Raw genomic sequence first — 21,513 nt, forward strand, 5'->3', positions numbered from 1 at the left:
AGCATGGAGCTCTAACTGCCTGAGCCACTGGGCCGGCCCAGTTACAATTTTTTTAGCTTCTTTTTTTTAAAGTGATGAAAGACCGTTAAAACTCCAAATAGCCAATTTGAAACTTTAGGAACAGAAAAAAATCATGTCTAATATAATATTTCTGGTTTCTAATCCTGTTTACTCTTTAAGTGTTTTTATTTTTTATTTTTCAAAGAAAGACTAATTGAAAGAGAACATCCATAACCATTTTCAGGCTTTATTTGTTTATTTATTTGGATTTTTGTAAAGAAAACTTTTTTTTTTTTTTTAAGATTTTATTGTGGAAGAGGAACAGGACTTTATTGGGGAACAGTGTGTACTTCCAGGATGTTTTTCCAAGTCAAGTTGTTGTCCTTTCAGTCTTAGTTGTGGAGGGCGTAGCTCAGCTCCAGGTCCAGTTGCCATTGCTAGTTGCTGTTGCTAGTTGCAGGGGCGCTGGCCACCATCCCTTGCGGGACTCGAGGAATTGAACTGGCAACCTTGTGGTTGAGAGCCCACTGGCCCATGTGGGAGTCGAACCGGCAGCCTTTGGAGTTAGGAGCACGGAGCTCCAACCGCCTGAGCCACCGGGCCGGCCCAAGAAAACTTTTTTATCGTCATAAATACATACAACATAACATTTACTATCTTAACCATTTTTACGTGACTAGTTCAGTGATATTAAGTTCAGGTTTTAAATTAGAATCTCATCAAATTCTATCTCATATGTCGCAAGGTCCAGAGCCCCAGGGCTGTTCAGGTCCAGCCATCCCACCCCATGCTGTACTTTGTGCTCCTTCTGGGACTTTCCTGCAGACCACAGGACAGAGTGCTCTGAGTCAGGCTGCTGTCTGACTGCCTTGGGTAAGACAATAACATATCAACATATTTTTGTAGCTCTTCACATTACGTAACTGTCATTTTGCAAAACAAACTATTAATACCTAGTAAGAGTTGTGTTGTGTTCAGGGAGCCTGCCAGACCAGGAATTCACGTCTATGCTGCCACATACATGGGTTGTGTGACTTTGGAAACAACACCTCGCTTATTTGGGGCTTACCTGTCTTCTGTCAGCAAGTGAATCAAACCAGACAATCTGAAAGGACAGTGGTCCTGGAACTGATGACGCTCCATCACACCCTGGCCAGGATCCTTCCACCCCCAGCGTCAGGGGAAAGGAGCCCAATGGCCAATGTTCAGGGTCTTGGACACAGGCCTGAGCCTCGTTTTTACCCTCCCTGGACTCTTCCCGGAGGCCTGACATTGTTGCTATCCAAGCCTAACCTCCCAGGTATTTTCTAACCACAACTGGGGCTAAATGGTCTGAAGACAAAGAGATGTGTGTCCATGGAAGAATGGAGAGGGCTGGCTCAGGCAGGAGGGCGTGTGTGGGAGGCTGGATGGCAGCAGCGGGTTTGGTGGGGCCTGTGGGCAGGACAACCCCACACAGCAGGCAGAGCGAGGTGCCTCGGTGCTTGGGGGGCCATGGAGGGGGGTACTCTGTTTCCCCTTTCTTGGCCTCTGGGTGACGATTCTGGGGCCTGGGGCCTGCCTGTGGGGTCACACTGAGTTCAACAGAGCCACTGCCCATTCCGGCCCCACCTCTCTCCCCAGGAACCGCCTCCCCACCGCAGTGACCACATCCCTCCAGGTTGCCTTGGAAACACTCCTCAGGACAGGGGTGCTAGCACAGTTGCTCAGCAACAGGTGGTGCCCTCCCTTCCGGCCTCATCTGAGACTTCTGCCCAGTGTCTTTCCGCCTTTCCAAAGGCACCAGGAAGAGCTGCTCTGAAGGAAGAGGGGAGCCCGGACTGAACGACGTGAGGTGAGGCAAGCAGAAGGCCCTCATGGGTGGGAACCCCTGGGGGCAGCACCCATCACTTCCTCTCTAAGACCTGCGGGGCCCAGGGAATGGGAGGAAGACGCCCTGGGGGCCCTTGGAGCTTTGTCTGAGGGACCCTGGGCTTTGGGGGGAAATGGAGCTTCTGGGAAGGGGCTGGGGGTTCAGAGCAGGAGGGCCTGGCTGCAGGCCTCAGTGGGCCCCCTGATTCGCTCGCCATCTGACTCCGCTGGTCCTTTCTGGGTCCCCTCTGCTGGGTCTGTTTCTGAGGCCCGATTCCCAGCCTCCTGACCTCTGTCTCTCACCCGGCTCCTGACTGGGCCCTCGCGGCCTCTCTCCCTCCAGATGGTGCTTCCTCTCCTGACCCTGTCTCTCCGGGTGCCTTCAACTCCAGAGCAGCCCCCTGGGTACATGGAGGGGCCCTCTGCATCAGAGCCGGGCTCGTGGTCCCCACTGCCCTGTGGACCCTGCATCCCCATCATGCTGGCCCTGGCCTGCCTGGCCGCCCTCTTCCTCCTCACCACATTTGTGCTGGCCGAGCGCCTATTCCGCCGCTCTCTGCACCCAGACCCCAGCAGCCGCACACCCACCCTGGTCTGGCGTCCTGGAGGGGAGCTGTGGATTGAGCCCACAGGCACCCCCAGAGAGCGCTCCGAGGACTGGTATGGCTCTGTGGTCCCCTTACTGATGGACCAGGCTCCAAACCCTCCTACCCCCGGGGGCACCTTGGAGGCCAGAGCAACAGCCCCACCTGCCCCTTCAACTCCACACTTCCCTCTCAAGTCCTTAGCCCCTCAGCCCCCGCCCAAACCCCAGGTCAGCAGCACCTTCTGGGGTCCCCAGGCCTGGCAGGAGAGACCCCACGCCCCAGGCCTGGTGAGCTGGGCTGAGCCTGAACAGAGGCCTGATGCCAGTGTGTATCTGGGGAGCCCTCAGGCTCAAAGGCAGAGGCCAGGAAGCCCTGATCCTGAGTGGGGCCTCCAGCCTCTGGTTACCTTGGAGCAGATCTCAGCTTTCTGGAGGCGGGAAAGGACCAGTGTGGGTTTCTGAATCCCCAGGGCCTGGAGGACTAGCCTCCCAGAGCATTGAGGAAGGCCCACCCTCTTAAAGACTTTGAGACCCTGAGGCTCCAGCCAGGGAACCCAGCTGGCACCTGAAGCAGCCTCAGGGAAGCATGCCCCAGGTTTTTCACATCTGGATTTCAATTCCACTGGATTTGGGTTTGGCCAGGCTGTGGGTGCGGACAGAGCCTGAGCTGCAGAGGAAGTTGAGAGGTGCCGAGAACTGGAGGTGGGGCTGACTCTGGGCCAGAAGCCAGGAAATCACACTGCTGGTGAAGAACTCAAGGTACCAACCAGGCATGGAATACCATCACCACAGTTGCCTCCAGCGTGCATCTAAGATGCCAGTGTGAGAGGGAAGGGGTCCCACGGATCCTCAAGTACAGACAGTGCGGTGGTGACCAGTGTCAGCGGTGCTAGCAGGAGATGACAGGAATCCAGTTTCCAGAGCCACAAACCATCTCTCCAGGAAAACGCATAAAGAGAGGCCAAGACCAGGAAAAGGAGCATCTTCTATATATGAACTGTGACTTTGAGCCCCAGCTCACTGAAGGACACTTGAGGAGCCAAACTGGAGAGACGCGCTCTGGCATGCAGAGGGGACCCGGAGTCCAAACCATCGGGCTTGTCTGCCTGTTCTCTGTAAGGCTGACACACGCCAGCCCTCCGAATCTTACCCCTCCACGTGAGGGAGGCCTGGATCAAGGAGATCTGCGGTGGATCCAGTGTGCAAAGGAGTGCTGTCCCAGGCCAGGGCGGCTCCCAGGACATGCCTCTGGCCTTCTTCCCTCCCAGCTTGCTGGGCTGTTCCAGAGAGACAGATTTCCCCCCAGACAGGCTTACTTATAACGCTCCACCTGAGAAACAGAGCCGCAAAATGTCCTTGGCCCTAAAGCCATCTGTATCAGCTGACCTCTTTGGGAGGAGGTCCAGGGGCTGGGGACAGATGGAGTTTCCATTCCCCAGAGGTCTGATTTCCCGAAAGTTAGGATTTTTGCCATATCAGTTTACCACCTGTAATCTTATTTACTTTACACTTTCCTTTAAATTGGTTTCCAATTTGCGCAATAAATTTATTTTCAAAGGATTCTTTTTTTGGATCACCTCTGTAAATGGAAAGCCATTATCACTTGCCATAAATAGAAGGTAACACATGAAAAGAAATACAATGTAAACAAAGATTTTAAAATCTAAGTGGACACTGTTCCCTGCTGGAGTCACTGACCCACAGATGGGTTCTTTCTTTGTTAAAAGGAACCGATGGGGGCCGGCCCGGTGGCTCAGGAGGTTAGAGCTCCGTGCTCCTAACTCCAAAGGCTGCTGGTACGATTCCCACATGGGCCAGTGGGCTCTCAACCACAAGGTTGCCGGTCAACTCCCTCAAGGGATGGTGGGCTCCGCCCCCTGCAACGAAGATTGAACACGGCATCTTGAGCTGAGCTGCCTCCCTGATGGCTCAGTTGGTTGGAGCGCATCCTCTCAACCACAAGGTTGCCGTTCAACTCCAGTAAGGGATGGTGGGCTGTGCCCCCTGCAACTAGACACGGCAACTGGACCTGGAGCTGAGCTGCGCCCTCCACAGCTAAGACTGAGGGGACAACAACTTGAAGCTGAACGGCACCTTCCCCAACTAAGATTGAAAGGACAACAACTTGACTTGGAAAAAAGTCCTGGGAGTACACACTGTTCCCCAATAAAGTCCTGTTCCCCTTCCCCAATAAAAAAAAAAGGAACGGATGGGTCAGCAAGTGTTAGATGTTCTGGCGCCACCCTGAGGCCTTCTCCGGAAGTACAGCCGCCGACGGCCCGGCCCAGGGAGCTGAGACCCAGTGCTACTTAATGCCGTCCAAGGCTCCCCACGCCAGGGAAAGGCTGCTGGGCAGAGAGGCCAACACTCGGCTCTTCCTGCTTAGTCCTTGACCTCCCCTCTCACCCTTTTGATGCCAGCAATTGAAGGAGCAGCAGGGGACTGAGAAGCCCCCAGGCTAAAGGACTTCCCCAGGTGCACTCACCCAGCACTGGTCACCCCACACCTTCCCTGAGCCAGGCCCTGGGGGTGGAGGAACCAGACCTGGCCCCCCTCAAGGAGTTCACCATTTCTCTAGAGGCAGGGCTGGGGTGGAGGGTGTGAGATAAGAAGGGACACATAACTGATACAAGGCAGGGCTCTTGTCCCATCTCTTGTCACTTACCAGCTGGGTAACCATGTCACTGCTGGTCACCATCAGCTGCCAGGACTTGGCTGTGGGGATTCTAGCCACGATGAGTGGTCAGTCCACCCGGGAAACAGCGATCAGCGCTCAGATGTCTGCACACCAAGAGCTCAGCAAAAGCAGGACAGAGGGGAAGGGACACCTGAGCCAGGCCCCCAGGCCTCCATCTGGCTCTGTCACCCACTCACGTGGGTGGGTGACACTTCAGAAAAATGATTTTTATATTACAGGACCTCACAATCTGTCTATACAACGAGAGTTGAAAATTGAACAAGACGCTCTATCAGGACTTTTCCAGTTGTAACATCTGAGGACGGTACACAATGAAAGATGCATGTGTGCATGGAAGTTATCTTCCTCAGGCAGAGGAAGATAACTGTCCCCAAAGTCCTGCTGTCCCCCAAGTCCTCTTTGTATTCCCAGCCTCAGGACGTGGTCTAGAACAAAACAGGAGCCCAGGAAAGGGAAACGAATGAGCAAGTGGGTGGACAAAGGGATGTATCAGCTGTACCCTTTTTTCCTTTCTCCTTATCTTAAACCTGTCCCCGCCTTTCAAACATCACCTTCTGACTTTCTCATGTTGAGTGCTTCTTTTATTCTTTAGGCATGTGAAACACAGTCACCATCTGGTCCTTTATGCCATCATTCTGTTGTCGAGTTCTAGGGTGCTCAGTGGCATTCGTGACGATGGCTTCCTCTCATGCTTTTAATTTGGGCCTGTGAATTTGGCTCAGCAGTGCCTTTTTAGTGGGAATCCATGCGACCAGTCAGAGGGGATGTCTCTCTAGAGAGGTTCTGTTTGCTCCTTCCCAGGATGCTTCAGGGGTATTACTGACGCTAGACCACATGATCTGTTCATGTCCTTTGGGCTTCTGAGACCATGCAGATGGTGTAAACAGGAAGGTAAATCCAAGTGAGGGCAAAGCTTTGGTTATGAATTCTTAGGGGAGACTTTTCTATTGCCCCCAGGTCTCAGGGTGAGTCAGACACGGTTCTTTTGTGCTGCCCAGACTGATGGGAAGGTTTTTTTCTAGCCTATTCTTTCCCTGAAGGTGTCACCCTTGAAGGGGCTGAGCTTGGTATCAGGGTTTCAGTGTCCAGTGCCCCAGGCCACGCCTCCTCTCCAAGCTCTAGGTGGATGTGAAACCCAGGCCCATCATTGCCAAAGCTCTGCAGGCACCAACAGCTCACACAGCTCTGGTTATTTTTGTGTGTGGCTCCCGGGGATTCCCCTTCTTGAAACCCAGCTGTGTATTCTAAAGGATGTTTGCTTGTGGGTTTTTTTGCAGCATTTCTAGATGTTTCATGGTCGGGATGTGTTCGTCAGCTGATACCATTCACAAAACCCGGACGGTTTCCTCTACAAACAAGTTCAATCTCTCCCACCTTAAAACAACAGCTGACCAACAACTAATTCTCCATCGCTCGCCATATAACATGACCTCTTGCCTCCTGCACCAACTTCTAGAAAGAGCTGTCTATCCTAGTAGTCCAGATTTTCTCATCTCCCCATCACTCTACAACCCGCTGCAGGCTTCTGTACCCTTTCAGCACTCTGCAGAAACCGCTTTCACCAAAATCATGGCCTACCTGTTTTAACCAAGGGACACCTTTCAGCCTCCTGTTGGCAGTGTTAGACATTTTGATACTGTTCTTGACACGTTCTCTTCCCTTAGCTTCTGTGACTGCACACGTACCTGGCTTCTCTGCCCTCTCTCTGGCTATCCTGCCTGACTCTTCTGCCGGCTGCCCTCCTCAGAGGCCACCTGTCCTGCACGGCTTCTCTCTCCCTCGACACGGGGTCTCGGGTGCCACGGCTTCCACTGCTGTCTCCTGCGTTGGGGACCCCCCAAGTCTCTACCTCCAACTGGGGCAGATATGGTCCTCCTCTCTCTAGGTTTTCCATTGTTCTAAAGTGATAGCACTCGTGGGAAAGAAAAGATAGTTAACTAAAAGGTTATCTCAGAACCAGTCCATTGCCATTCCTGGGGATAGGCAGTACTAGTCCCCGGGATAAAGTCAGACCCCCACAAAAGCAGGGGTCAGGAATTGACGTGCATAAAGAGGCGGAGCCCAAGACACAGGTGAGTTGTGTGGATGAGGGATGGAGGTGAGAAGAGACCACGTGCCTGACTGCAAGGGGCGCTGCCACTTGGTGCCAACAATGCTGTCCATCCTGACTCTTCAGCAGAAGCTAGAAATCAGGGATTGTAGGTAAAATCAGCCAAAATGTACACACTCACTCACTCACTGTCGTGCGGGGTGGCCTGCGGGGTCTCTCTTCCCGCTCCCCGCACAAGAACGCAGGATATGGTGAGGCCAAAAAGGAACACCCACGGAGCCATAGGTAGGGGAGTCATACCACTATGGTCTCACTGGAGGCTGGGCCCACCAGACGCGCGACCTGCCGTCCGCCTTTCCGCCAACCGACCGACCGACGACTCCCCTCCACTCTCCTCGACTCTGTTCCTCTACTCTCTTCCGCTCTCCTTGGCTCTGCTCGGCTCCTCGGCAATCCTCGGCAGTCCTCGGCTCTCCTCCGTAGCCGCAGCAGTTATACCAGCGGCCAATCGGCTAACCGGCCACAACCGACGGCCAATCAGCCACAGCCAACGGCCATCCACCACCCGAGCCAGCACCCCTTCACGTGAGGCCGAGAGCCTGTAAACTACTTTCTGGGGCTCTGTCCCCACAGTGGTACCAGACCTTTATGGCAGTGCTTGGGGTCCCTTGCATAGTTTCAACATGTAACAGAACAGGGGACCCCATAATAGGCCATAGTGAGAACACATAGTTTCCTCGCAAAATCATCCCGGTATCGGGACCTCTGTATACTACAGTCACTTGCCGTGGCCACTCAGCCACCACCCCTGGCGTCACTTGCAAATCATGAGTCAAACCGGCCCCCCATGGGGCTATGAGGCCCAACTACCGACAGTGGGGGCTTTTGACCTGCCAGGGCCAAGTCCATTGCTGCCGTTCCCCTGCTTTCAAGCATGTGGGTGCTGGCAGAAAAATGTTCCCATTTCTGCCGTAGTCTGGCTTTAACAGAGTCTCACTGGTGGTAACTTGTAATTGAATGGGAGCGGCCGTTCGATGTAGCAGAGCTTCTACTGGCGCGGGCCCTCCCTTCCGTGGTCTCTCATTCAGGACTCTCAGGACGTCCCATAGACACGAGGCCCAGTCACGCATCGTGGGAGGGTGTTTTGACACCTGGAGACCTTGCTTCAAAAGGCCATTATAGCGTTCAATCATGCCAGCTGCTTGTGGATTGTACGGGGTGTGAAACAACCATTGCACGTCCATCCTGGCAGCCCAGCGCTGCACTTCTTGCCCCATAAAATGGGTACCCCTGTCACTTTCAATGACTTGGGGGCTCCCATAGAGGGTGCACAGCTGTGTAAGGGCGACCACTGTATGCCGCTGATCTGCAGACGGACAGGGCCAAGCAAACATCAACCCCGTAGCAGTGTCCACTGCTGTAAATGCATATATCGCATTGCAGGCCTTAGGCAGGGGTCCAATGTAATCCACTTGCCAGCGAGTGAGGGGCACTCTCCCTCGCGTAATCTGCTGTGTCTCCCAGGGGAGCCTCCGCCTTTGGGGGCTGTCCTGGGCACAGACGGCACAGTCATAGCAGGCATCTGCTATCTCCTGTCATTTCAAAGGCAGGCCCCAGGGTCTGCTCACCTGCCACATGGTTCGGCTTCCAGCGTGCTGCAATTTCCTATGCAGCCAGTGGGCCACATCAGTGGCAGGAGCCCGTTCTAACCATCGGACCCGTGCTGGGGCGTCTGCTTCATCATTACCTGGGGACACTAAGGGGGAGTGACCTGTGACATGCATTAAGGTCACCTCCTTTCTCTGCCCTAGATCCCAGAGGTCCTGCCACATGGCTTGACCCCACAGTGGACGGTGTCTCACCAACCAGTTTTGGTGTTTCCACGTAGGGAGCCACAACATTAGGTCGCGGAACACCGCCCAGCTGTCAGTGCAAATAACTAGGGGCTCAGGCTTGTGGCTGACTACCATCCACATAGCCATTAATTCAGCCCACTGGCTACTCTGGCCCATCCCAGTATCAAACCAAAAGGTGTCTGTTTTGGGCTGCACACCAATAGCCGTCCAAACGGCTGCAGCTCCTCGGCTAGAACTATCGGTAAACCAGGCATCCTCAGGTACTGGGGGCTGTCCTTCTTTGTAGGCCGAGGGTTCCAAGTCCTCCCCTCTAGGCAGAGCACTTGGCTCAGCCTGGGCTACAAGCTCCACAGGCCCCAGGACCTGTTGTAGCTCTGTGCTCAAAGGGCTTGAACTAAGGGTACTACGTTGCTCCAAGTAGGCACCCCACTTGGCGAGGGTGGTGGTCTGTGCCACCCCCGTTTTGGGTCCCTGGGTCCATGTACGGACCCACCCCTGGACAGGATAGATTGTTCGAACCAACACGCGTGCCGTTCCTGTGATGGCTTCTGTGGCCACTAGGGCTGCATACACAGCAGCCAGCTGTTTCTCTATTAAAGAGTAGCGGACCTCCGCTCCTTTCCATAATTGGGACCAAAATCCCACTGGCAACCAGAGACGCTCCTGCCATTGCCAGTGGGGTGATTCCAACAAGCCAAGGACATGCACCGGCATCCCTGGTGTCACAGAAAAGGGCAGTTCCTGATAATTCGAGGTGTAGTGGTCACAGAAATTATACACTCGACCACACAAGCAGACCTGTTCACACTTATCAACCCTGCTCAACACCTGGATAGTCAGTGTAGGCTTGGGGAGCCACGGACACAGCTATAGCGTGAGGATTCACAGGGAGAACACACCATTCAAATCCCTTCTGAACAAGGTCCAAGAATTGCTACAGCTCCACATGTACGGGATTACGTACGTACGGATGCATACACAAAGCCCCTCCCCACCATCTCTGACAAACCTGTTTGCATACTCACAGTGCAGGATGGTTCTAATAATTAGAAGTCTTTACTTAGAATCTACTAATTCCTTGTGTCGTGCGGGAGACCCTGCTCGCTGTGCCATTTGTTGTGCAGGGTAGCCTGCAGGGTCTCTGTTCCCGCTCCCCACATAAGAACGCAGGATATGATGAGGCCAAAAAGGAACACCCACGGAGCCATAGGTAGGGGAGTCATACCACTATGGTCTCACTGGAGGCTGGGCCCACCGGACGCGGGACCTGCTGTCTGCCTTTCTGCCAACCGACCGACTGACGACTCTCCTCCACTATCCTCGACTCTGTTCCTCTACTCTCTTCCGCTCTCCTCCGTAGCCGCAGCAGTTATACTAGTGGCCAATCGGCTAACCGGCCACAGCCGACGGCCAATCAGCCACAGCCAACGGCCATCCACCACCTGAGCCAGCACCCCTCCACGTGAGGCCGAGAGCCTGTAAACTATTTTCTGGGGCTCTGTCCCCACACTCACTCACACTCACTCACACTCACACTCACACACACTCACTCATACTCACACACTGTCGTGCAGGAGACCCTGCTCACTGTGCCATTTGTCATGGGGGGCGTCCAGCGGGGTCTCTGCTCCCGCCTCCAACAAGAGAACACAGGACATGGTGAGGCCAAAAAGGAACACCCACGGAGCCATAGGTAGGGGAGCCATACCACCACGGTCTCACTGGAGGCTGGGCGCACCGGACGCCGACCTGCCATCCGTTTTTCCGCCAACCGACCAACCGACAACTCTCCTCCACTCTCTCCTCTGTTCCTCTCTCTCGGCCCTCCTCTTCCGCTCTCTTCTGCTCTGCTCGGCTCTGCTCGGCAATCCTCCATAGCCGCAGCAGCTATACCAGGGGCCAATCGGCCAACCGGCCACAGCCGACGGCCAATCAGCCACCCGAGCCAGTACCCCTTCACGTGAGGCTGAGAGCCTGTAAACTACTCTCTGGGGCTCTGTCCCCACAGCCCCAGAAGGTAGTTTACAGGCTCTCGGCCTCACGTGGAGGGGTGCTGGCTTGGGTGGTGGATGGCCATCGGCTGTGGCTGATTGGCCGTCGGCTGTGGCCGGTTAGCTGATTGGCCGCTGGTATAATTGCTGCGGCTACGGAGGATTGCCGAGGAGCCGAGCAGAGCCGAGCAGAGCCGAAGAGAGCGGAAGAGGAGGGCCGAGGAGAGGGGAAGAGGAGAGCCGAGAGAGAGGAACAGAGTCGACAGAGTGGAGAAGAGTCGTCGGTCGGTCGGTTGGCGGAAAGGCGGACGGCAGGTCACGCGTCCGGTGGGCCCAGCCTCCAGTGAGACCGTAGTGGTATGACTCCCCTACCTATGGCTCCGTGGGTGTTCCTTTTTGGCCTCACCATATCCTGCGTTCTTATGTGGGGAGCAGGAGCAGAGATCCCACAGGCCGCCCCGCCCAACAAATGGCGCAGCGAGCAGGGTCTCCCGCACGACACTCACTCACACACACACTCACACACTCACACACACATGGAGCAAGCCTGGGAGCCACAGAGGCTCATGAACCATCAGCTGGAGACCTCTCCTGAGCAGTAGGAACAAGCACTCCTGAAGTGGGTGTGCAGTGTCCCTCACTGTTCTGGCCTTTAGTGGTTTGAGGTGCCAGATGGGAGGGGGGTTGAGGAGGTGGGTGAAAAAGGGGAAGGAATTAAGAAGTACAAATTGGTTGTTACACAGTAGTCATGGAGATGTAGCGTATAGCACAGGGAATACAGTCAATAATATTGTAATAACTACGTATGGTGTCAGATGGGTACTAGACTAGTCAGGGGATCACTTCTTAAATTATATAAATGTCTAACCACTATGCTGTACACCTGACATGAACATAAAATAATATCGAATGTCAACTGTAATTGAAAAATTTAAAAAAGAGGAAAAAGGTGAAGGGGCATAAGCGGTCCACATTTGCAGGTATAAAACAAATACGTCATGGGGATGTAGTGTACAGCATGGGGAATACAGTCAATAGTACTGTGACAGTGGGGACGGCGTCAGATGGTTGCCGGACTTCTCATGATGATATAAATATGTAGGTATATAAATGTTGAATAACTATTGTGTACACCCGAAGCTATTAGGTTGGTGCAAAAGTAACTGCGGTTTAAAAGGTTAAAAATAATTGCAAAAACCGCAATTACTTTTGCACTATCCTAACATAATACAGTATGTAAGCGATATTTTAATGAAAGTCTTTTTTAAAAGTTAATCGAAAGAAGGTACGGGGGGAAAGAGTTTTTAAACATCTGTCAGGATGTAGAGCAAAATAACAAAGAAATGGAAAACAAGAAAGAAAAGTTAAAAGACGAAGGATCATTCCATTCACTATTCATCTAACAGAAGTCCAGAGAAAACTGAGGGGAGGAAATAACCACGTTTGCATCCAACTGGGGAAAACATTTCAAGTGGAGATGAGAGGTCTGTGGAGCTGCCCTCACCTGGCTGCATTCTGGAATCGCCCGCCACCAGGGGAGCTCTTGGAAGCACGGCCTGGAGACCCCACTTCTCGCTTCTCTCCAAAGTGTGTGTGTGTGGAGGGGGGGGCGGGTTATCCTCCTGCCTGAAGCAACCACCACCCCCCTCACAAAACAAGGCAAAATATGAATATACGTGTAACAACTGTAATTGAAATATGCGGTACACCTGAAATTAATGTAATTAACATAAGTGGTTTTCAAAACACCGGACACCAAGCATTGAAAGATAGTAATGAAAACAAGTCCCAGAGACAGAGGAAAACAATTAAGGCTTCACCTTGTAGGATGGTTCTGCTTATGCTTTGAGAACTTCCAAACTGCAGGCAGGGGTCGGGGGTGGGGGGTGAAGTGAGACTCAGAAGACTTCTTGAGCAGAGGGAATGGAGCTAAGAGTCCAAGGAGACCACAGCAGCTAGAGGTGGGAGAACAGAACACCGAGAAGAGCGAGTTGCCCAGGGAGAACCCCAAGATCTGCCCAGGGGCCCCCTGGAGTAGTCAGCAGAGAATTAGCACACGTGTGTGAGGAAAGTGCCAGGGCCAGGGCCCCCTGAAGAATTAGGAGCTCTTCCCAGGCCAGGGCCGCTCCCAGCAACCGGACTGGGTCAACTACACCGGAAGGTGTTGGCTTAGCAGTGAGGAGTAATTAACCCTGAGACTGAGCTCTTCTCTGAAACTGCCTAACAAATCACACGCATCACAAAAATACCTGGTGTTCAACGAGGTAAAATTAGGGCAAGCAAGTAAAGATCACTATACACATGCAAAGAGGCCACAAAACATGACTCATACTGAGGAGAATAATCAATCAATTGAAACTAACCTAGGACTGATACAAATGTTAGAAGGAGCAGAGAAGGACATTAAAATGGCTCCTCTAACCGTATTCTGTATGTTTAAAACAGGTAGAGACATGGCGAAATGAAAAAAAGATATAAATTAAATTTCTAGAAATGAAAATGACAATATTGGAGATGAAAAGTACACTGGAATAACAGATTGGACACTGCAGAAGAAAAGCTTAGTTAAGTTGAAGACATAGCAACAGAAATGATCTAAAATGAAACCTACAGAGAGAAAATAATTTTAAAAAATGAAAAGTACATCAGTGAGCTGTGGAGCAGCCTGCGATGTGAGTAATTGGAGTGGAAGGAGAGCCATGAGGGCACAGAAAAAATATTGTAAGAAGTAATGGCTGAACAATTTCCACATTGCTGAAAATTATAAACCTACATATCCAAGGAGCTCAATAAACCTCACCCACATGGTTCTAGAGAATGCACCCATCAAAAAAAGGGACAAAGCAAGAAAGAGGAAGACATAGAATCCTGGAAACTAGGGATCCAACTCAAGACATGAAGGAGATTGAAACAACTATTTGACTTGGAGCTGATGGGTCTTGGAAAAACACACTTAAATAAATAAAAGTAAAAAAAAAAAAAAAAAGAGGCCGGCCCGGTGGCTCAGGGGTTTAGAGCTCCATGCTCCTAACTCCGAAGGCTGCCGGTTCGATTCTCACATGGGCCAGTGGGCTGGCAGGTTCGATTCCCACATGGGCCAGTGGGCTCTCAACCACAAGGTTGCCGGTTCAACTCCTCGAGTCCTGCAAGGGATGATGGGCTCCACCCCCCTGTAACTAAGATTGAACACTGCACCTTGAGCTGAGCTGCCTCCTGAATGGCTCAGTTGGTTGCAGCGCGGGCTCCCCCAACCACAAGGTTGCAAGTTCGATTCCTCGACTCCCGCAAGGGATGGTGGGCTGTGCCCCCTGCAACTAGCAACGGCAACTGGACCTGGAGCTGAGCTGCGCCCTCCACAACTAAGATTGAAAGGACAACAACTTGACTTGGAAAAAAGGACTGGAAGTACACACTGTTCCCCAATAAAGTCCTGTTCCCCTTCCCCCATAAAATCTTAAAAAAAAAAAAAAAAGAGACATGGAGGAAGTCACAGCAGATGAAGCGAGCTCTCAAGGAGACAGCTACGAGTATACAGCAGGCCTGGAGAATAACCACTCCAGATGGAGGCAGGTCAGAAGGCTACCGAAAGGGGTCTTTAAGAAAATTAAGCCATTAGAAAATGTAACGTGTTTGAACGCAATGAGACATCTAACCCTCAAGGCAGAGTTTCGGCTTGAATTAGTGTTATACATACAAAGCAAACAGAACAACAAAGATGCATTCTTTTGGTTAAAAAGCAGCCAAATATCCACAAGTGACTTGTGGATAACTCTTTGCTGGGGCTAAGGCTTCTGACTGTTTCAGGTAAGAGGGAGGGAAGCGGTTACCCAGCGACCCACCAAACTAGAGATATATACGAAGATCTCTTTACCCCTCATCATTTTCTGGGTGTGCTGTGCTCGAGTCCAGTGATCTAAAGAGCCCTGCGTTTCTGAAATAAACAAAGCCTGCATTATCTGGGGAAAATCCGATGGGTAGAGCAATTAATGGAGAAGTTATTCACAGCCTCATGGTCAGCTCTTCCTCAGTACTTGGTAGTTTGGTCTCACACGTTGAGCTACTGAGAGCCCAGAAAGCAGGTCTTAAATGTTACTGAGGGGGTGGCTGGTTAGTTCAGGTGGTTAGAGCGTGGTGCTAATAACACCAACGTCTCAGTTTCGATCCCCACATGGGCCACCGTGAGTTGTGCCTTCCTTAAAAAAGCAAATAAAATAAAATCATTATTAAAAAAAAATGTTACTGAGTAACTGTCAAAATGATCTATTACTCAGGAAGTGATTGGAACAACATATGGAGGTGTTGAAACATGTATGGAATTTTACCTACCATCTTGTCTTTTTTTTCCTTAATTTTTAAAAATTTATATAAGATGCCATTAATTCAAAAGAACAAGACAAACAACTGAAAGAACAAAATCTCATAGACATAGACAATAGTTTAGGGGTTACCAGAAGGTAAGGGAGGAGGAGGAAGCGGGGCTCTAGAAGAGGGTAAATGGGGTCTAATATATGGTGATGGAAGAAGAAGTGACTCTGGGTGGTGAACACACAATGTGAGATATAGATAATGTAATACAGAATTGTACACCTGAAATCTATGTAACTTTACTAACAATTGTCACCCCAATAAATTTTAAAGAAAAAAATTTAAAAAACGATACCATTAATTGTAAAACACAAACGATCACTCAAAAAGAAAATTGTCAATTAAACTATGACCAACGCTTTCTTATCACTTACCATTTCTATTTTATACTTGTAGAAAGAGTTCTTTAGGATTCATTTCAATGTAGATTACTATGTTTTGTCTGTAACCTGCATGCACAGGCCACAGCAGCTACATGATGGCCAATGCCTGGTTGACAGTGGCCATTAGATACCATTGATTAAAGATGTACTTTGACTTCAGAGAAGGCAGTGTGTGTGGGGGAAGTGCATCTTAGAACAAATGAACTATGGTAATTTCTAACATTTACTGAGGACATATCATGTGTGAATTATCACCCAAAGAAATCCATAAGGTTGATCATTTATTAGACCCATTTTACAGATTTGACAATTGAGGTGAGCAGAGGTAAAGTTAGCCCTTTGGGGTTACACAGCATTAAGTGGCAGAGTCAGATATTAGCCCAGGCTAACACTGAGAGTGTCCTGTTGGCCACTGTTCTTAAAGATATGTGACCTTGAGGGTCTCAGGAAACCATGTTATCCCACTGCCAGTGTCATCTCTTCGGCTTTAGGACAGGCGGGCATGGGGCACTGGAGTGGTCCCTTCAGCAAACAGCTTGAGGGAGAAGTCCAGGGCCGGGGCAGCCTGGGTCAGCATCCCCAAAGAGATGACATCTATGTGTGGCCTGCAGAACTGAGGGAGGTTGCCCAGTGTGATGCCCCCACTGGCCTCCACGCCCACGCTCGGGAACCGGGCCTTCAGTACTTCAGCCGTGGGGTACAGCTCCTTGGGGACACAAACCAAGGGGAGGTAAGAGCCCCCACCAGAGCTCTTTCCCAGGGAGGAGACCCTGCCTCACCTCTGGCCTGAAGTTGTCCAGCAAGATGAGGTCCGCTCCCGCCTCAGCTGCCTGTAAAGCCTCCTGTAGGCTGCTGCACTCCACCTCCACCTTCAGGGCGAAGTTAGCCGCCTGCCGGGCCCTTTGCACCGCCTGCCGGGCCAGGAGGGGAACAGTGAGAACAGTGAGCTGGGACTGGCATTCCAAGGGCCACAGAAGAATAACAAGCTTGGGAGTAAGGAGGAAATCGGGCACCGGGGTGGTTTCTTTCGTAGTCGGTGAAACCACATGAAATGACCACTTTTGTGGGTCCAAAAACATGGTCAATATTAGCACTATTTTGTATTTGGACCCGAGTTCAATTGACTTAGAAAATTAAAACAGGAAGGGTTTTCAAAAATATAGTCACAAATGGGAAACGGGTCCAGGGACGCAGAGTGACCTGTCCAAGGTGGTAGAGCCATCAACACCGGGCTACCAAGGTTTGTCCTTTGGTTTTGAACATCGTACCAAGGAGCAGAAGAACATGTGTAGAGAAGCAAATCCAACCCATTTGACAGATGGAGCGACTGAGGGGTCCAGGAGCCTCACCCGATTCCAGGCCAGGGCGCTGGTAGAGGGAAGGGCTATGATGGGGGTGGGGGCAGGGCCAGGGCAGGGGGCAGGGCCGGACATACACCTTTTTTACACCACCGGCTGCCACGACGTGGTTGTCCTTCACCATCACCAGGCCTCCCAGGTCATAGCGGTGGGGGACGGCTCCACCCACAAGGAGCCCATACTTCTCAACCAGCCGGAAGCCTGGCGTGGTCTTCCTTGTACCGGCCACATGTCCGGCCCAGCCAGTCCCCCTGGCAGCTGCCACCGCAGCAGCTGCAGAGCTGGCAACGCCACTGCAGCGGGCGAGCATGTTTAGGGCCACCCGCTCCCCCAGCAGTAGGCAGTGGGCAGGGCCCCGGACCTCGGCCACCTTGGCCACAGGCACCAGCTTTGATCCCTCAGGGAGGAACCAGGAGACCTGGCAGTTGACTTGGGCAAAGATGGCATCGAAGAAAGGCCTCCCGGCCAGGACCCCAGGGGATTTGGCCCACAGCGCCGCCTGCGAGGGGGCTGCCCCTGTGACCAAGGCTGCGTAGTTGATGCTGGGACAGTCCTCATGGAGCCAGCTGTCGGCCAGGGTGGCCAGGGTGGTGGGGGGGAGCAAGAGCGCCAGGCCTGTGAGGAAGACAGAGAGAACACAGCATGACATTCTGGCTGCCCCTCTCGTAGTCAGGGGTGATTGTCAAAATACACTTGACCCTTGAACTTGGGGGTCAGGGACGACAACCCCCATGCCATCAAAAATTCCCATATAACTTTTGACTCCCCCAAAGCTAAGTACCAGCAGGGGAGGGGATTGGTTCCAGGAGCTCTCCACCAATACCAAAATTCACAGATGCTCACGTCCCCCATACAAAAGGGCGTAGCTCAATGCATCCGCGGACTCCCACCCATGGATCAAAAACAGCACAGATGAAAAAAAAGAAAAAGTACAGGTATTTATTGAAAATCCACACCAGTGCCTGGGCACAGTTCAAACTGGTGTTGTTCAAGGGTCAATTGGTTTAACAATCAGCTAAGCTGGCCAATCAGGGTAAAGATCTGGGGGTCCCCGGGGAGGAGCTGGGGTGCTGGGTGGGCCCTGTGGGCTGGTCAGGAGTGCCTGATTGAGCAAATAAAAACACAGGACACCCTGTTAAATTTAGATTTCTGACAAACAAGAAAGATGATATATCCTAGGTGATGTTTAGAACATACATATACTTAAAAATTATCTGTTGGTTATTTGAAATTCAAATTTTAACTATGTCCAATATTTTTTCTGGCAGACTTGGTGCTGTATCCACAGCTATTCACCAGCTAGGAGAGAGTAGGAACCACCTCAGAGCACCCTGCAGCCCTGCATAGAAGGATTAGTTAAGAAGGAGTTAAGGCTCCAGGGGAATGTGAGCTGTGGGTCTTTTTCATCCCAGTCTTCACAGCACCAAGTGTTCTAAAGCTGGGAGTTTAGCTTTTTACAGAGACTGAAGAACAGAGAGGAAAGACAAGAAGGCTGAGGTCACACAGCGAACTGGCGGCAGTCAGACCAGCCAGGCCTTGTGGTCATGGCTGGTGGTTCCTCTGCCTTTGCACTCAGCTTGGCTACCTCTCCCACCCATCATCTTTCTAGAGATGGGGGCTGCACAAGGAGGCGAGAGCACGGGGAAATTGGGTTTGAACCCCTGCTCTGTGACACAGCTTCAGGAGTGTGGGCGAGTCCTTTGCCTGTAAAATAAGAGTTAAAGGCGTGGTGGTGAAGCTCCTTCCTGCCCGCAGGTATCAGCTAAGGCGCCCCCTCACGCCTGTTGAATGAATGTTGCTTCTTCCCCAAAGCACCCAATCTTCTCCACCCCCACCCTCAGCCACAGTCCTGTGATGGAACCTGACCCTCTTTCCCCAGATTGTGGGAAAAGAGCTAGCTGTGACCTGGCTGGGTGCTGGAAACAAAGTCAGTAAAAGGGACAGAGTCCCCACTGTCCCGGGTCCAGCCAGGCAAAAGGCCAGCGAACAAACGGCAGAGGTGCAGAGGCCCCCACTCCATTCAGATTTTGTGCACTGGGATTTGTTTTTTAAAGCGCATTTGAAGCCTTCAACTGGTGAGTATCAGATAAACTAACTGATCCATCTATGCAGTGAAACTCTAGTCTGCAAAAAACAAAGGGACCAGCTACTGATACACGCAAGAGGGATGCATCTCAGATGCATTGTCCTAAGAAGCTGGATTCAAAGGCCTACATACCATTTGAGTCTGTCCATGTGACCTTCTAGAAACGGCAAACCAAAAACCACAAAGAGAGCGGTGCTTGCCTGGGGTGGGGGAGGGGCTGGCCACAGAGGGGCAGCACCAAAGAGGTTTCTGGATGTGATTGAGCTGTTCCAGATCTTGTCTCTGATGGTGGTTGTATGACTGATGCATTTGTCAAGACTTGTACAACTTCTGAGAGGAAAGGGTGAATTTTACTTTCTGTAATTCTAGCTCATTACACCAGACTTTAAAATTAAACAATAAACAAGTCAATTGAAGGGGATCACTCTCCCATGTGAAACCCCACTTTCATTGTATTAGCTCCAGCTCTCTTGACTTCTTCCCATTTTTCATTTATTCTTTTGACAAATCTTTACTGAGCATCTGCTGGGTGCCAGGTACTTAGTATTTTTGGGTGACAGAGTGGGCAGCTCTTTCTCTTAGCTTTTAGGCCTTCGCCTTTGCTGTTCCAGGGTTTTGCCTCTACCTGATAGTCCCTTCCTTTACCCTCCCCCCACACTCCCCCTTCCCCTCCCCCTCCTCTGTTAGGTCTTCTCTTAGCCATCCCTTCCTCGGCAAGGGGCTCTCCCAGACCCCATAAATTGGGTGGCATGCTCACTCAGCTCCTTCTGCTTCCCCTGTCATCACACTCTGTTCTTGTTTCCTCTCTGGGGACCAAGATTTGTCCGTCCAGAGAGTTTTCTTGTGCCAAGTGCTTAGTACACCAAATCATACGAATGTGCTGCTTTATTTATTGGTCAGAAACAGTCAGATATAGGCAATGTCATATCGTTTTGCTTCATACTAAGTGTTCAGGTCTCCTTATCCAAGCAGAGGCCACACAGCAGAATGAATCACTTAGTTGGGGGCAGAGAGGAAGGCATGATTATGAAGTTCTCTAGAAGGGTCCCTTCAGCCACCAACTGGAGCTGGGTTTGGAGGCAAAGGGAAGCCGAGGCACTTGGCTGGACGAAAAGTGACAAAGCCCTTGAATCTGGGAGATAAACACAGGGATAGCAAGCAGAGGCAAAGGTGAGAGTTGTTCCTAAGGGAGCACCTTCCAGAATTAGCAGCTCCTAAGAGGGAGAAGCTTTGGGTTTCTGTCCTTGGGGAGCTAAAAACTGACGTAAAGAGTTGTTCAGGGAGACTGGGGACACCAGAAGGTAGCCACCTGCCCTGCCTGTGCTGTGCCAGCGGTGGGCACCACGGTTCTCTCACCCGCTCTCTGCGGAAACTCAACACAAGGCATCTTCCCATTTTACAAGTATGGAAACGGGATCTCAAGGAGGTTCCTACACTGTGTCCTGGTGACGCAGCTCATAAGCAGCAGCGCCAGGGGAAATGAATGACTGTGGTTTTGCAGAGACGAATGCCAGAGGGAAATGTGGGTGGCCATGTCCAGACAGTGGGTAGCAGGGTGCTTCTGGAGTTCTGACGAAATACAGGGGTGAGGAAAGGCGATCTGGGAGCCACCAACACATGTGGACGGTTACTGCGCAGAGCAGTGGGTAAGCGCTCCAGCTCAGGGAAGGAGAGGAGGGCTCCGGAAAACACCAGAGGTGTTTATAGAGCTGTGGCTGTCACAGGGAGAAGCAGGCCCAGGAGGGAGTGGGTGTCTGGATTCCAAGAAGCAGATTGTGAGCAAGAAGCAAGAAGGAAGACTGAAATGGGGACTGGACTTAGCAACTGGGCAGCCTTGGCCAGAGCAGCTTTGGTTCTGTGTGGTTGGGGAGAAACCACATTGTCATCGTCGCAATCTGTATGAGAGGTGAGGAAGCGGAAGCAGTCGGTGTGGACCCTCCTTTCCGCGGAGGTGGAGAAAGCAGGGCCCCCCACCTCAGCTGCACAGGGGCGTCACCTGGGGAGCTTTCCAGACTCTGCTGCACACGGCCCACTCCAGACCACCTGAATCAGAATCTTTGGCGGAGGTTTTGAAAGAGCTCCCCCCATGACTCAGATGCATATGAGGGTGAAGAACCAATGCTCACACAAGTCCCCACCTGGCACACCTCCGTTTATATGAAACGTCCAGAAGAGGCAAACTGAGAGAAACGTTAGGATAGTGTTTGCCTGGGGCTGGGAATGAACTCAGAACGGCATGAGGTCTTATTGGGGAGATGGAAATGGTCTGTGGAGAGTGATGGCTACTCA

At 51.7% G+C, this 21,513-nt stretch overlaps 2 protein-coding genes across 6 annotated transcripts in view; one reads left to right on the forward strand and one right to left on the reverse strand.

The window, feature by feature from the left end:
• QPRT (quinolinate phosphoribosyltransferase) overlaps positions 1 to 21,513 on the reverse strand; it is a 31,875-nt gene that overhangs the window by 6,160 nt on the left and 4,202 nt on the right. For 2 of the 5 annotated variants that reach the window (XM_074322605.2, XM_074322604.2), the window contains exons 2-3: positions 17,218 to 17,753; positions 16,560 to 16,691 (exon numbers count right to left, since the gene is read on the reverse strand). In XM_074322605.2, coding sequence (XP_074178706.2) covers positions 16,560 to 16,691; positions 17,218 to 17,753 — 668 coding nt within the window. Of the gene's footprint in view, positions 1 to 12,915; positions 12,988 to 16,048; positions 16,487 to 16,559; positions 16,692 to 17,217; positions 17,754 to 21,513 lie in introns of those variants that run through there. The other 3 variants (XM_088801455.1, XM_074322606.2, XM_019717323.3) reach the window with 3 other exon arrangements.
• Positions 1,679 to 3,997, forward strand: C10H16orf54 (chromosome 10 C16orf54 homolog). The gene is made up of 2 exons (XM_019754648.3): positions 1,679 to 1,834; positions 2,195 to 3,997. Exon 2 carries the CDS (start codon positions 2,195 to 2,197, stop codon positions 2,897 to 2,899), a length of 705 nt encoding a protein of 234 aa, XP_019610207.3. The 5' UTR covers positions 1,679 to 1,834; the 3' UTR covers positions 2,900 to 3,997.

Source organism: Rhinolophus sinicus, chromosome 10 (assembly GCF_057876585.1).
Source record: "Rhinolophus sinicus isolate RSI-liver-muscle chromosome 10, RSI-T2T, whole genome shotgun sequence".
Classification (NCBI taxonomy): domain Eukaryota; kingdom Metazoa; phylum Chordata; class Mammalia; order Chiroptera; family Rhinolophidae; genus Rhinolophus; species Rhinolophus sinicus.